Source organism: Hyalella azteca, unplaced genomic scaffold, assembly GCF_000764305.2.
Source record: "Hyalella azteca isolate HAZT.00-mixed unplaced genomic scaffold, Hazt_2.0.2 contig17485, whole genome shotgun sequence".
Classification (NCBI taxonomy): domain Eukaryota; kingdom Metazoa; phylum Arthropoda; class Malacostraca; order Amphipoda; family Hyalellidae; genus Hyalella; species Hyalella azteca.
In genome coordinates, this window is record NW_025947267.1 from 110410 (window position 1) to 127306 (window position 16897).

Below are 16897 nucleotides of genomic sequence, written 5' to 3' on the forward strand. Positions count from 1 at the left end.
GAGTCTGTGAGAGACTCCTTCCTAGTCCAGCACGTTACCAAACCAACCCATTATAGGAAGTAAACAGACTCCCAATATTCTAGACCTGGTGTTTACTAGTGAAGAATCAATGATAGATGAGCTTCGTCACGAGGCTCCGTTATGCAAAAGCCATCACCAATAATTGTTTTTCAGACTTCAGTGCTGTACAGAAGAGACGCCTCGGAAGCGTGAGCGTCTGAATTTTGCGAAAGGCGACTATGATAAACGCCGTGAAGCAGTGAATGCAGTGAATATTTCGAACTGTATTAAGGACATGAATGTGGCTGAGTCATGGTCTTTTCTTAAGGACACGGTTATGTCTGTAGTTGATGAGTGTGTACCTAAAATTAAGCTTGGTGTAGCCAAAAAAACGTGGTAGATGAACAGTGCAGTTTTAGCTAAGCTGAAAACAAAGAAGGAAGCACACCAGCGTTTTTTACAGACTCGTAGCGATGCTGACTATAACCTATACGCAAGAGCTCGAAATCAAGCTAAAGAAAGCTGTCGCACCGCAGTAAACACACTCGAAAAAAGTATTGCTAAAAATGCAAAAAGGAACCCGAAAGCCTTTTTGTACGCTAGCTCGAAGTGCAAGATGAAGGAAGGTATTTCTGATTTGAAAGTAGATCAACGAAAGATATCCTCTGATGAGGGCAAAGCTAACGTATTTAATCATTTTTTCAGTAGCGTATTCTCTGAAGAGGACTTGAACAGTATTCCAGCTATTGAGGAGCACCCAGTCGGCTCTAAATTAATAAGTTTTGAAATACAAGAAGGTTCTCAAGCGCCTTATCGCTGTAAATCCAAACAAGTCATGTAGACCAGACGACTTCCACCCCAGATTACTCAAAGAGTTAGCAGCTGTCCTAGCCGGCCCTCTGACGTCACTTTTTCGAAAAACTTTGAACGAAGGAATGTTGCCGGCTGACTGGAAAGAAGCTCAAGTGACACCATTGTTCAAAAAAGGTGACAAAAGCTGCCCGGGAAACTATCGCCCTGTCAGTTTTACAAGTGTCGTTTGCAAGGTAATGGAATCTGATGCGAGGGATCGATTGATAGGGGATCGATCGATAGGGGATTGATTGCGATCGTTTATCATAGTCGCCTTTGACTGCTAATAATCTCCTATCAGACTGTCAACATGGCTTTATTGCCGGGAGATCCTGCACCACTAACCTCTTGTCTACTCTGAACGAATGGACCCGCCTGCTAGACGAAAGGGAGCCAGTAGATGCAGTGTACCTCGATTTTGCCAAGGCATTTGACAGTGTCTCACATGAGCGGCTGTTGCGTAAATTGAAGTTTCTGGGAATTGAGAGTAATGTACTCAAATGGAGCAGAGATTTTCTAGTAGGGAGGCGACAACGTGTCAGTATTAATAGGTCCGTATCAGACTAGACTTCAGTGCGCAACGGCGTGCCGCAAGGAAGCGTTCTCGGGCCTATTATTTTCGTTGCGTTTATAAACGATCCGCCAGAAGCTGTAACTAGCGTTTGCTTGATGTATGCTGACGACACAAAAATTTATACTACAGTGAAGAATACGTCGCAAAAAGTACAGTTGCAAGGTGATCTTGACAGGCTAGTTGACTGGGCTGATAAGTGGCAGCTGCGTTTTAACGCTGAAAAATATAAAGTTATCCACCTTGGCAAGAATAATGAACAGCAAGATTACAGTATGAGAAGACACGGTTGCAACGACAGAGTGACTGTGTTGAAGTCGACAATGGAAAAAGATTTAGGAGTTAATATCGATAATGAGTTGAAATTTTCTAAGCATATCGAAGGTCAAGTTGATAAAGCCAATAAACGACTTGGACTGATCAGACGCTCTATCGAGTTCCTAGATGCAGAAGCGATGAAGCAGTTGTTTGTTGCTGTCGTGCGCCCGAACCTAGAGTTTGGAAACGTCGTATGGCCACCGAAATTTGAAAAGGACAAAAATTTAGTGGAGTGTTCAAAGACGTGCAACAAGGATAGTTCCGGGCTTGAAAGGCAAGTCCTATGAGGAAAGATTAAAGATTATGAAGCTTCCAAGCCTCAGTTATCGACGTCTGCGTGGGGACCTCATTGAAACATACAGGTAGACTCATGGCTTATACAAGGTCCCAGAAGGATTACTAGAATTTGAAACATGAACCAACACCAGGGGCCACGGCTATAAACTAAAAAAACAGCGTTGGAACACATCCATGCGACAACATTTCTTCTCGCTTCGAGTCACCGACATGTGGAACAGCTAGCCTCCCTGATAGCATCGTTGACGCTCCGAGTATGAACGCCTTCAAGAATAGACTAGACGAAGCTATGCAAGAGCATATGTTCAGTCTTAAAATGCCTAGCAAATTACGGACCAGGCAATAAGTCCAACAGCTATCTCAATCAATGGTCAGTTATGGAAAGATCGGGTTACAAAGGCCGGATCCCTTGTGAATCAAGTCACGAAAAGTTCAAGAATCTGCAACAGGCCATGGGCCTATTTCTTCAATGCAGACACTTCTATTCTATTCTATAGTTGAGGTTTACCTATGATGTCAATTGCAGGCCTCTCTCATCATTTTAAGGGGGAGAACTTGCACAATTGGCGACTGACTAAATACTTATTTTCCCCACTGTAGATATGGATAGTCAATGAGGAAAAACGGTATAAAGCTTAGAAGCAAGATTTAAATTTACAGGTAAGTAAGTTTTCGGAATTTACCAAAAATCAGTTAAAAAGTTCTGAGTTTAGCATCTGCCCCCACTTTACCACACAAAATGAGGCTTTGCACAAATTTGTTGCAGCTTGAAGATATGATTAAATCCTCGCACACCAGGTTTTACGAACAGTGCACGATTCGTAGAAAACCTTTATATAACTTGAATAAAGTGCAACTCTTCTTTGGAAAGCAGAAAATCCCACAGGATGATTAGGATAATAGTGATGGTAGTGACAGCGCTGCTGTCAACGGGCCAGAGCGGTGCAGGGTTCCTGCGCTATGAGACCAGGCGGGTGCCCGCGCACTCTGTAGTCGAGACGTCGTCTCTGTGGTACGTTCCTTCGGTCACCGTCTGCGCGCTGCGGGCGGCCGGGCTCAAGGCTTCTGTCTTCTCCCATCAACAGTCCCTGGTGGGTGATGGAGATGCTGGCTTTGATGTAACAGGGCTTGGTTATTCCTATGCGTGCATTCATTTTTGCTAAATAATTACAGTTTCTCCCATCAACAGTCCCTGGTGGGTGATGGGCACGCTGGCTTTGATGTAACAGGGCTTCATTATTCTAATGCGTGCATTTATTGACATTATTTTGTCAGGCTCTAAGAGGGAAATGAGTTACAAGGTAAACTTCAAGTAAAATTTGAAATTATAGGTTAAGTTTTCGAAGTCTGTACAAGGCTAGGCATTAATGCAATACCAACTTCAGCATGTAGAGTAAAATATATTTAGCGTTCACCTAAAAAACCTAAGTCGACAGTTTAATTGAAATTTTTGAATGAGCTTTCTTCGTAATTCCTTGACGGTAACTTGCGATCCATGGGTTCAGTTAAGGTTTATTAGGCTTGGTCCAGGTTCCAAAGTTTATTGAAGTAGAGTCCCGGAATAGATGAGGGAAGTTCTCCTAAAAATTACCACACATTCAAATACATTATAACAACAACTACAACAAAATTCTAAACAACTTCCTAGCAGTTATTCTATTACAAAATAGACTACCTAAACGCTTACCAGTCAAGAGCACAAGCGGCAGGCTATACAGTAAGTATCTACGCATGACCAAAACGTATGACAGGGCCAAACAGGCCCTTCCATTATTTGGGTCGATGTTGCCAGAAAATTTGGTACGAATTCTTACAACTAAAAATAATTACAGCGTAGATAGATAAATGGAAATGTGAACAAGGAACATAGGATTACCGGGACGTGTAGTATATGTCGAGGAATCTTATGATTGTATATTGTAGTATATGCCGAGGAATTACTCGAATCTTATGATGATGATGAACGTGAACATATTATCTACATGATGAAAATTCGAGTGTTGGCATTGTGATTATGACTGTTGTTGTCTCGATTTGTGAGCGGTATCTTTCAAGTTCGTGGTCAAGAAATTGCGGACAACGATAATTCAAATTAAAAATATGACAATAGGCGAGAAAATTTATCAATTAGTGAAAAAGATTTCACCTCCTCACTTAATCCCTGAGTATCGCTTGCGAGATACTCATGGAAGTCCGTACTCCTCCAGCCTGAATAATATACTCGTACATCAGAGCACTTCTAATTTTAATCGGGACTTTGTGCAATGTAATCGAACGACTAATAAAATATTTTCATACCTTAGTGTCAAATCCTGGCGTGGAACTCGACGAACACAACAACCAACGCCAGCAGTGGGGGCGACACGCGTGAGGTTCTGATCTTCACCGGCGACGAAGCAGGTTGGCAACTGATTGAAATGACGAGGAAATGTGTGGAAGTTTTGACAATTGAACATTCTGCTAGTTCAACAAGCCTATGGGCCTGTTAATAAATGCGCTCATATTATTAAAATTTTCCAGTTTGTTTTGGAGAGGAGAATCGGGCCTCTTTTTTTCTTGAAGAGAGGTGTCAGGTTAAGTTTTTAGGGCATTTGAAAATGCATGAGACGTGTTGTTGGTCGTTGTTTATTTAATGCCAAAAGTTCATATTGAGAGCCTTAACTAAGCCATACTTGCCTACCAAATGCGGCAAACATATCACCCCAGAAAAAAATATATTCGCAGCACTCCGAGCCTACATTTCAGAATTGAAGAACACTCTGATGTCCAAACTATTGACAGAACCCAAAATCTATGCTTGCCGTGAAACATTTTTGTTCCAGTTAGCACATTCAGAATTTCTGATGATATTTGCTCTTAATTTGAAGTGTTTTTGTCTGCCACGAGTTCAAGTTTGGGTAGCACTCATTAGGTTCTTCACTGCAACTACTCTTTTTTAACAATAATATGGTTTTGATATGGAAGAATATTGGCTTTATTATGAATTTATTAGAATTGATCTACAAGTTGTTTTTGTCTGAATGGAATCGTTTCAATGATAATTTAAGTTTGAATAAATTTTCCTAGGGTAACGCATTTGTAGCTGCAGTAACTTGCTACTTAGGCGCAGCATATTTAATGATTAGTAATAAAATCGATGGTACGTTCTGAATTTTCAAGTATAACTAGAGCGCGAATATCTGTGGCTCATTACGGCTTAATTCGGCACGATATCGCAAATAGAATAAATTGCGGTCAAACATAAAAACCTTGTTGCAGACCTGCACGCCTTCCAATCTGACGTTGTGCCCGCCACCACCGCCGCCACCACTACCTCAACCGCCGCCACTACTACAACCATCGCCGCCACTTCTGCCGCCACCGCCGCCACTACCTGTTCATCCGGCGGAGGAAGTGGTTGCGATATTGGCACAAGTTCTGACTCCGGCGTCACTGCTGCCCCTACGGCAGCCGCCACCACCGCCAGCCACCACCACCACCACCGCCACCACTCCAGCTTGTCCGTCCCCCTTCGTGCTGTCGTCCGCCGGGTGCCTCGCAGTCACAACAACGACATCAGCGGGATCAGGTGGAGTGAATGACTCCAGGAATTAAATTTTCCAGTTTTGGAGCTTAATCAAAAGCTGCCAATCACTCAAACCTCGAGTGACTGGATTTTGAATCTGTTCTTTATTGAACCTTGTTAATTCACTTATCAATGTTACTAATATTTTATTACTGGAAGCTTACCAAGAGAAATAGGGCGAAGCTGCTGAACACAGCTGGTTCGCTGGTCATAATTTTCTCCGCTTGTGCAGCCATTGACGCGGCGTGCAGCGCGCTGGGCGGAGTGCCTGTCTACAAGAACAGCAGCTACAGCGCCTTCCTCCAGCTGGTCCAGGCTCTCGTCGACCAGGGTTTGTGCCCTTAGTAGAATAGTATAATATAGTATCTTCGGCATTTAAAGAATAGGCCTGGATAGGCCCGTCGCCGATTCTTGTACTTTTCTTGACTAGACTGGCATTTTGATCAGATCGTTTCAATGGACGGTAGATTTAAAATCGTTTCTAGATATCAGTTGTTCCGTAGGGTACGAGGCATTTTAAGACTAAACATATGCTCTTGCATGGCCTTGTCTAGTCTGTTCTTGAACGCGTTCATACTCGGAGCGTCAACAATATCTTCAGGGAGGCTGTTCCATTTGTCGGTGACTCGAAGCGAGAAGAAATGTTGTCTCGTGGATAAGTTGCACCGCAGTTTTTTCAGTTTATAGCTGTGGCCCCTGGTGTTGGTTCTTGTTTCAAATTCTAGTAATCCTTCTGGGACCTTCTCTTACTGCATTTTATGATAAATTACAATTTCAGAAGTTAACATATATGAATATATGGTAAAATTTCATGCATTGTTTCGAAAACATTTGTATGGACTGTTCAAATCTGCAGAAAGGAAGACAATGTGAACGAATTAACGACTTTTCTATTGAGTTTAGCACAATTAAGCTCACGTCTTACGCATAAATACTAAGCTTAATCTTATCATACGAATATTGAGAACCAGCCTTGTTCAGAAAAGTTTTATTTAGCTGCATCACCAGGCACACATGTTTAGGCTAGTCCATTGCATCAGTATTTTTGCCTCGTATTCTCATTAATTTGCATTTGATCAAGAATGCTCTGGTAAGTAAATGATTTAACTACGTTACTTGCTACTCTGTATTGATGGTTCGTTAAAATACGTTCGAAAACTAGTTTATTATTGAAAATTTAAATTTTTCTGAGAAAATGCTAATTCATTACTTGAACACTTCCTCTTCCTCAGCGAATGAAAGCGTCCGCCACAGCATCTACATGAATCGCAAAAATTCCAATTTATTTCCTAAAAATTCGATTGTTTGTAAATTTTTAACCTTGAATATGTTTCATAATTCTCGTGAAAATAATCGTTTTCCAGCCAAAAATTTCTATTATTTTACTGAAGTTTTTCAATTCTTTGTTATAACAGGCGTCCCAAGCGCTCAGTTGTACGTCGGGGCGCAGTGCATCAACGTTGTTTGCGGCTGGACGAAAAATTACAATCTAATCCAAGATGTGTACCCGGCCTCAAACAATTTCTTCCCGGCCGATCAGCCGAAAGCTCTCACTAGCACGATAACTTGCCTGGTCCTCAACATGGACCCCGCTGGTGCTTACTACAAGCAGCTCTCAACTGTGGAGTGCACAACAGTCGCACGTGTGGTGTGCATGAAGTAAATGCGGCATTGTCGGTCCCTTGTACAAGCGACACCAATGAAATTGTCGTATGTTGAGCTAAATTTGAAAATTAACGTTAATTGCAGTTTATTCATTAACTTTATTTTGAGGTGTAGTTACTTAACACCTACCGTAACCTTTGTCGGACTGCATAGGTAGACTGTACCTACACTCGGTTCAATTAAAGCGTTGTAAAGTTTTACAGTCGAGCAAGAGATAAATTTGTAGTATTTAAGGCAAGACGGTAAGAGACAAATAATGAGCATATATCACTACAGCACCTCACTTTATATAAATACGAATCTTCTGAATTCAGTCAGTCACTAATATTTAATCGATAAAATGAGAGACATTCGTTCGAAAATTACTAATTTGGCCAATCATTGGTACAACTGTATTTCGACAAAGAAATTTAATTACTGGTAAGAGGCAAGTTAACGGCTGTCGGATATTGACACTGAATGACCGAAAAAACATTGAATGAGTTGTTGCTTGCATGACGATGGACGTGAGGGCCCAAGAATCCCAGCTTTCTATTAGAAATTACCCAACAATTTTCTATTTATGAATTATCTTGAGTAGGCTGATTAGCCAGTTTTAACTCAATTTTAAGCACTGTTTTCGACTATCCTACAGAGCACACCGTGTAAATGAAGTGAATAAACTTTGCACTCTACTTGAACTCTATGCCCGGAAAAATTAAACTCTATTCGAGAATTAAAGTTGTAAGCAATGAACAATTTTTTAAGCAACGAAGCAACGATTTTACGAACAATAAATCTTCAAAGAGTATCAATTTGATGTAATCCAGGCGCTGCATGAAAATTGATTTCAGCCCAAATAACAAAATAACAAGGTTATATGCATTTGAATGATACTATTTGATACATCCATTTCTTAAATTATGATAGAGTCGAGATTTTCATTCGAAAATTGTCGAAATAAAATAACCATCACGTCAAACCAAAGTATTATAAAATAAAGTATTGTATAGTGGACATATGCCAATTTACTCCTGTTTTACTCTTGCCAACAGAAAAAATGAAATAAAATATCAACCTGAGATACTAGAAGCTGATGAAAGTAATATTTTCGTTAATAAAGAAAAGTTATTTCGAGATTTGTTCACGCCAGATTGATCATACAGAACGGTTCCTAAGAATTAAATTTATTAATAAAAAAGTTTACATTGATACCGATGGGTTCAAGAAAACGAATCTCGATTTTTAAAGCTTTCAAACGACTAAATATATAAAAAAAAAAAACGCTTATGCCAATAATTGCCGAACTAGCCCTGTTTACAGGGCACCATAGAATTGGGTGCAATCATAAAACCAACGCCAAAAGACACATGACGTTGAAAATCGCCGATTTAAGGCTAAAATGTTGATCAAGCACAAGTGATCAATAGCTACTAGGTGAGGCACAAGACAAACGGACTTCCACATTGAAACAACATCGATTTTCGATTGTTCCGTTCTGAAAAAATGTTTACTGTATTTCAAATTTAAAAGCAAAAATTAGACCAAATCAAAGTTTTCATGATACAGCTAAATTGCAACGTCAAACTGACGTCATTAACCCCACTTTGGGTTATACGTGAAAATCATTTGGTCATATAACGACAGTTATTCAACCTTGGAGTTAACGTTCAAAACCATTTTCAAGATTCCTTATTTAGAGCCAAGATTCCTATTCCTTGTGAATGCTCTATCAACGACGAATTACAGTTTCAAAAAACGCGTTGTACAAATCGCTCGAGGAATATTTGGGAATGTTTTTTTCGACCTGCATCTCACAAAATGTAGATTTCGACATATCTTTTTCATGTTATGAGATAATGCGTGGAAACGTCGCAATCTTGTTCTTTTATATAGTTGTTTTCATTAACTTTTCATTAGACAAAGCAACTATAGTTTTTTTCGTCAAATTCCATTTTCATTTTCTAACAGCAAATCCAGAGGTGCTCAAATTCGAACGAAATATAAACAGTGCTCGAAAGACTATTCAGAGATTCATTAAACTTTTAAATTTAAAAATTCAGATTAAAGCGCAATCATAGCTTTTAAATTTTTGGTGTCTTTCGGGCATCCATCAACGGCAGGCCACTCGTAATTAAATTCCACTGCATCGTCGCTGAATGATTTTATATCAATCATTGAATGCACATCTATAAATTTCACCTGTAATCACACGTGTTCACGATTTATTATTGTTTCATGATGACAAATGCCGAGTGATGACAAATGCCATGCCATGACAAATGTTGTTTCATGATGCCGAGTGATGACAAAACCTGTAATTTAACAAGTTCACCAATAATCATCAGAGCGCCATATAAAATTTTAATTTGGAAGTAAAGATTGATTGATGCCAGGTGCGACTCTCAAATCGAAACATTTCAGTTTATTGCAAATAATCTCGTGAAATCTGGGCTCAAACAAAGGCTTTATCTTTTTCAGTAAAATCCGACGTATGCATCACAGAATTCTTGTCTAAGCGTTATTTTTCTTGGCATTGTGGACAATTGACGTAAATGATTTCCCTCTGAATTACATGTTATTTTATTACAATTAATAGATACGAATTCAGTGCAGCTTTTGAACAAGCAATTTTAGATAGAATGGCCAAACGGTGTGTGTACGTTCTATACAACGGGGTGATATGAACAGTTGCGGCTCAGGTTCAGCAAGCTTAGGAGGGTTTGTATTTTGGAGTCCGTACCCATCTGAAGGTTCTCAATACTTAGGGATATGCCACTCAAATGAACGTTAAAAAGATCCGCATAAATTAAAGATTTACAAAATTATAAATTGAACTAAATATAGTATCATTTCGATGCCCCTGGCAACTGAGAGAATAGAAATAAATAACTTAAAAAAAACTTTTTAAAAAACCACGTTTTTCTTGTGGACTAAAAAGTAGAAAATAAATTGTGGCTCGCCCAAAAAAACGTGTGTCGGGCAGATTTATGATTAAAGCGAAAAGCACACAAAACACGAATTTTGGAAATTTGATGGTGAACGTACAGCCCGACCCACGTTTTTTGGGGCGAAATTAAGCTAATTTAGGTCTCTAATTGCTAGTTTTTATGATTGAATCTGAAATTGTTAGGCGAAAATAGCCTGCATGCCAAATTTCAGATCTCTAGAGCAATCAGAAGTGGGCTAATTTTCGTTGTCAATGTTAACAACAAACAAACAAACAAACAAACAAACAAACGCGAAGCTAAGCTAAGAAAAACGTGTTAAAAACACCAAAATGCAGCTTGTGTTGAAAGTTAAACGCCTACGTTAATTTTAGCTTGATATAATTATGCGATGTCTTTAATTTAAACTGAAGCAAGTTGTCGAGCAGATATGTTTTATCACTGGTTTTAAAATGCTTTCATTTTGCATTATTATTTAATTCCAATTTAGATAGAGTGAGCCAAAAGATGATGGGCAAAAAATAAATTTACAAAATTTTCGAAAACTTCTCCCAACGTCTGAGACGACGGAATTTACACAACGTCGATTTAGGCTTTCTGGGGTAAAATTTCACACTAATCTTTGTTTTATAAATATGACTTTGAAAAATTCTGAAATATGCTCAAGTTAGTGCGAACACTTACCGCATGGTAGATGAGTATTACAACTTTGTAAAATGTTGCTGAAACCTAGTTGTCATATAAATGTGTATTTCCTCATTCACTTTCACTAAAATATGTCCTAAATGAGAATCGATTAACTTTAGAGAAGAGAGAACCTAGAGATTGAGATATTTTTAATTTAGAGCCAATATTGTGTCAATACCCTTAATTTAAACTTATTTAATATATTGAGTATGTGTTCTCACAAGATAAATATTTTTTCGAAAATTGTAGCAATATTCATAAATATTAACATTTAACTAATTAAGAAAACAGTTTCGAATATAGTCAAGTCGTTGAATATTACGGTTGAGAAGTTCACCAGTATTTGTACAGCTCTGAGCTCATTTGCCGACAGCTGAGAGACGAAGAATTTATTAGAGGCTATAGGCAGGCATCCGCACAATAAATTTCTAGCTCGAGAAAAACAATGGTTCACATATCATATGAAAATTGGTGTAGTTCGGCAGAAGCTTCTCTTTTATGCAGGTATGATTGAAGACCCGAGCATGATTTTTATTAACAATCTTCTTGTTCGTCTTTTCAATGAGTCGAACCAAATTTCTAGCTGGAGCCGGGAGATCGAAAAGCAGGTTTCCGAATGACATTTTAATAGATTGCGACGTTTCGAAAATACAATTTTCATTATCAAGCAGGTGAAGGTTTTACAACACTTCATTTCATATGAATATAAGACAGGTTTCTTAATGCATCGAAAACATACATAATGCATTGTGACGTACATTATAAAATAGCCTGACGTACATTATTTTGACAATGAATTCTTGCACACAACATTTACTATCCGTTTCAGTCGAAGTAAATAAAAAACAAATTTTCTATTACGGCAGAAAAATATCACGAGGTCAAGAAAAGCTTTTTTAGCTACAATACGAGAGCTGCATCGTAACTTACTGCACATCAACAATACTCCCGATGAATGCATTGAAAATATTAAAAATATTCTCGTGAATTATAAACAACATTCATTTATTCCTACTAGAGATAGAAAAATTTAAAAGTCGGGGCTGTAAACGGCCAAAATTAGGTTAAATTTGTTATCAGGTATCCGAAAAATCCAGCAGGATGTTGAGGATAATAGTGATGGTAGTGTCAGCGCTGCTGTCAACGGGCCAGAGCGGTGCAGGGTTCCTGCGCTATGAGACCAGGCGGGTGCCCGCGCACTCTGTAGTCGAGACGTCGTCTCTGTGGTACGTTCCTTCGGTCACCGTCTGCGCGCTGCGGGCGGCGGGGCTCAAGGCTTCTGTCTTCTCTCATCAACAGTCCCTGGTGGGTGATGGATACGCTGGCTTTGATGTAACAGGGCTTCATTATCCTAATGCGTGCATTCATTTATGCTAAATAGTTATAGTTTCTCCCATCAACAGTCACTGGTGGGTGATGGAGGTGCTGGCTTTGATGTTACAGGGCTTCATAATTCTTATGCGTGCATTCCTTTATGCTAAATAGTTATAGTTACGGACTTGGTAATAAGTCCAGCAGCTATCTCAATTAATCGTCAGTTATGGAAAGATCGGGTTCCAAAGGCCGGATTCCGTGTGAAACAAGTCACGAAAAGTAAAAAAATCGGCAACAGGCCATGGGCCTATTTCTTCAGTGCCGACACTATTGCTCTATTCTATTTTATAGTTATTGGGCATCTAAATAAGAGGTATATAAGCTAAAAGGCATCCTTTTACTTAATTTGGATAAAAATGTTCAAGTTTTTTTTGTCGGTATAATCTCTGATATTATATTCACAGTAAAAACCTTGGCTTGTACAGTAAAATATATTAAGGTTTGGTCCAAGAAAGTTTAGTCAACCGTTGAATGAATACAGTATATGCGTAGATAGATAAAATAAAATTAGCTCAAATTAATGGAATCAAGTAGATAAAGTGTTACGGAGGTATAAACTATCTGGTTAAGCTAATTCCTGTATCTTTTTGAAAAGTTAAACAAAATAATATACGTTTAAAAATTACTTTTTAAAGACAACACTTCTAAAGAATCCAGTGTTTCCAACGTTACAGATGTACAATGAATTTCTAACTTTATTTTCGAATATTAAAAAAAATAAATTTTCAATTTATTTTAATATATAAATTTATTTTCAAAATTATTTATTTTGTCAATTGATTCATGCATTGTTTCCAACTTCACACAAGTATACAAAATTTCAGGTCAATTGGACAGGTAAATGTGTGTCAAATATCAGTTATAAGATTTGTAGCTGACAAAATAATTTTTTCAATTTTTTTAATATTGAAATTTTTTTTTAATTTTTAAAATCCTTAATTTTGTCATTTGATTCTTGCATTGTCTCCAACTTTACGCAAGTGTGCAAAATTTCAGATCGATAGGATAAGTAGAAGTGTGTTAAATTTTGATTATAAGATTTGTAGCAGACAGACAGACAGACAGACAAACAAACAAGAAGTGAAGTTAAAGAGAAGTGTTGTAAAATGAATGAAAACAAAGGCAAGCATAACAAAATTTGATCAAACTAATTTGTGGATATAATCTGCTTTTTTACAATCGACTTGACACAGACTCTAATAAAATTTGCGCATTTCAAGTAAAATTTCATAATGTGTTCTAAAATTTTGACGGCAAATAAATTAATTTCACAGAGATCTTGATGAAAAAATGTATCCCTACATTTATTCATATAGCGTCTAAACATCTACTACCATATATCCTAATCTATTTTCTATTCTTAATATATTACGTGATTATAACTTTTGTGTTTGAGCAATATTATGAGAGAGTGTTTTATAGCAAAAGATATAATTACAAGCGAGAAAATTCAGGGCACAGTGAAAGGAAGCTCATGAACCTCAATGTGCCACATTTCTGAGGGAGATTGGTCCACATTCATGATTCATCTTATGTATCCCTGCGGTTTCATCGATTCTCACTTTCATTTTCCATCAGTACATTCCAATTTTTACTAAACATACCAAAAACTTACACAACATTTTCATATCTCAGTGTCAAATCCTGGGGTGGAACTCAACGAACACAACAACCAACGCCAGCAGTGGGGGCGACATGCGCGAGGTTCTTCTCTTCACCGGCGACGAAGCAGGTTGGCAACTTATTGAAATGATGAGCTACGGATGAATAAATGAAGTGAATAAACGTGTAGATGCTTTGATACTTCAACATCCGACTACCTTGGTGAGTCAAATGATCCGTTCATAAAGGCATTCGTCTTTACTATGATCGTTTAAGTAATTTACAAACGGAAAATTGTGCCTCCTAATTTTGAAGAGAGGGGGTAAGTTAATTTACGTGTTTTTTTCGAATGCTTGAAGGTATCAATCATGAGTTATTGTTATTTGTGGCGTTGATGCAAAACATAAATTTCATGATATTTAAGTGGGCTGGAGACGGCGAAATCTTTTCGCGTTCACTTGCCTACCAAACGAGGCAGACGCGCATCACCCGAAATAATTTGCGTTTTAAAATTACTTTTTAAAGACAATACTTCTAAAGAATCCAGTGTCTTTAATGTTTTGCACGTAAAATGAATTATTAAATATATTAAATATATTAAAAAAAATTAATTTCCACTTTTTAAGATAGAAAAATTTTGTAAATTTTCTAAATTATTTATTCTGTTAACTGATTTATGCATTGCCTCTGACTTTGTGCAAGTGTGCAAAATTTCTGATCGATTGGACGAGTAGAAAAGTGTGTCAAATATCGATTATAAGATTTGTAGCAGACAAAATTATTTTTATTTCTCTTGTAATATCGAAATTATTTTTTTAATTTTCAAAATTATTTATTCTGTCAATTGATTCATGCATTTTCTCAAACTTTATGCAAGTGTGCAAAATTTCAGATCGATTGGGCAGGTATAAGTGTGTCAAATATCCATTATAAGATTTGTAGGAGACAAAATTATTTTACATTTTTTTTAATATTGAAATTTTTTTCAATTTTAAAATTATTTATTATGTTAATTGATTCATGCATTTTCTCAACTCTACGCAAGTGTGCAAAATTTCGGATCGATTGGACAGGTAGAAGTGAGTCAAATATCGATTATAAGATTTGTAGCAGACAGACAAACAAACAAACAACAAAAAGTGAAGTTAATGAGAAGTGTTGTAAAAAAATTGACGGCACTCTGAACTTCCATTTTGGCATCGAGGACCCGGACACTACGCTCTGATGTCCAAATTGCTGACAGAACCAAAATCTAGGCTGATCCTGCAACATTTTTGTGCCATTAGGCACATTTAGAATTTCTGATAATATTTGCTATTAATTTGAAGTGATGTAGCCTGCCAATAGTTTTAGTCAAAGTATCACTCATTAAGTTCTTCACCAGTAGCCTTCATCTCACATAAAAAGCATTGACTACTACTGAGGATGTCCCGACCCTTCTGTCTATAATAACATGGAAAATGGAATAAAATTCTCATATAGGTATAAGTCTGACCTGAGACAACTGATCTGGGAGTTTATATCTGAATTAAATTCTCTTGGGTCAATGACGATTAGAATTTTATTCAATTTTGTTACGCATCTTGGAGCAACATTGTTTGCCACTTAGTCAACATATCTAATTCTTGATGATTTGAATCCTACCCGATGATTTGAACAAAATGAAATGCAATCGAACCTGAACCTTCTTGTCTCAGAGCTGAAAGTCTTCAATGCGGACGTCGTACATACCACTAACTCCACCGTCATCGCCACCACCACTACTGCCGGCAACACCACCACTACCACCTCCCCCTCCGTCCTCTCCACCACTACTGCCACCACTCCCGCCCCTACTACCACCTCAATCGCCAACACAACCACCACCACCGCCACCACTCCAGCTTGTCCGTCCCCCTTCGTGCTGTCGTCCGCCGGGTGCCTCGCCGTCACAACAACGACATCAGCGGGATCAGGTGGAGTGTGTGTGATTTATACAACCTGTGGGTTTCTCAAGACCTAATAAAAAATAATCTTCCGTGCAGCTCATATTTTTTTCATTGGCTCATGAATAACACTTTGCTGAATCATGAAATGAGGAGTTTCAGCAGGTTCAAATAAAGAATTTGTGGGACTAAATCTTGTTGAGTACTAAATGACGACGTGCAGTTCAACAAAAAAAGCTTTATTATTATGTTGCGCAACGAAGATCACTGAGTAATTTATTTCAGAACGATTCTATTATTCTCAGAAATTTTAATAATCACAAAATTTTGATCAGCGGATGAAAATTCTTGTTATTGACGGAGGGAATTTTTTCGTGTAATCTTTATTTTAGGCCAAAGCCATAAAGGAAAATAATACAATATGGAGATACTTATTTAAATGACTAACAATTATTTGCATGAGTTAGCATCATAGACCAATTCATACAATGAACTCTCAAAAGAACACATCCTACATATTTAACTTCGGCACAACTTTGCGCGTTTTACTGGATTACAAACCAAGCTCAGGCCTCCTCGGGTTCTACTGCAAGTTTTTCAGAATTATTTGAACTTCACATCTCTTAGGTTTTGTAATTATTTTTGAACACTATTTTTCATGTTCTGTCCGAAGCAAAACTAGGTAAGAATAATTTATTTTGATATTTTATAGTATAAAGTACGATCAATTAACCAAACGACTTGTGGCACGACTTTTCCGGTAGTTGTAGTCACCTCATATTTAGCATAGTCTAATTTAATTGACCCGACAGCTCGAGTTTTAGTCAGACGAACAAAAATGTGAAAAATTTTAGAGATTATACACATTTTAGGGTATGTGCTGTGTTAGTGGAATCACGCCACACGACGAGCAACAGGGTATTAAGTATTTTGTACATCATTTCACTCTCTGGAAGAGAGCTGCATATTCTGACTGGTTTCCTATTAAATATTTCTCCGCTTGTTCAGCCATAGACGCGGCGTGCAGTGCTATGGGCGGAGTGCCTGTCTACGTGAGCAGCTACAGCGCCTTCCTCCAGCTGGTCCAGGCTCTTGTCGACCAGGGTTTGTGCTC

At 38.0% G+C, this 16897-nt stretch overlaps 1 protein-coding gene across 1 annotated transcript; it reads left to right on the forward strand.

Annotated features, from left to right (window-relative positions):
- Positions 1-2943: 2943 nt before the first annotated feature.
- LOC125179437 (mucin-5AC-like) lies at positions 2944-7298 on the forward strand. The gene is made up of 6 exons (XM_047885278.1): positions 2944-3129; positions 4342-4438; positions 5297-5413; positions 5454-5606; positions 5836-5934; positions 7019-7298. Exons 1-6 carry the CDS (start codon positions 2944-2946, stop codon positions 7264-7266), a joined length of 900 nt encoding a protein of 299 aa, XP_047741234.1. The 3' UTR covers positions 7267-7298.
- The last annotated feature ends 9599 nt before the right edge of the window (positions 7299-16897 follow it).

Excerpts from the sequence above, each read along its gene's own strand:
- LOC125179437 (XM_047885278.1), top strand. The coding sequence starts at position 2,944 with ATGGTAGTGACAGCGCTGCTGTCAACGGGCCAGAGCGGTGCAGGGTTC. Across the intron at positions 4,439-5,296 it reads CTTCACCGGCGACGAAGCAG|ACCTGCACGCCTTCCAATCT; the intron begins GTTGGCAACTGA and ends ACCTTGTTGCAG. Across the intron at positions 5,935-7,018 it reads CCAGGCTCTCGTCGACCAGG|GCGTCCCAAGCGCTCAGTTG; the intron begins GTTTGTGCCCTT and ends TTGTTATAACAG.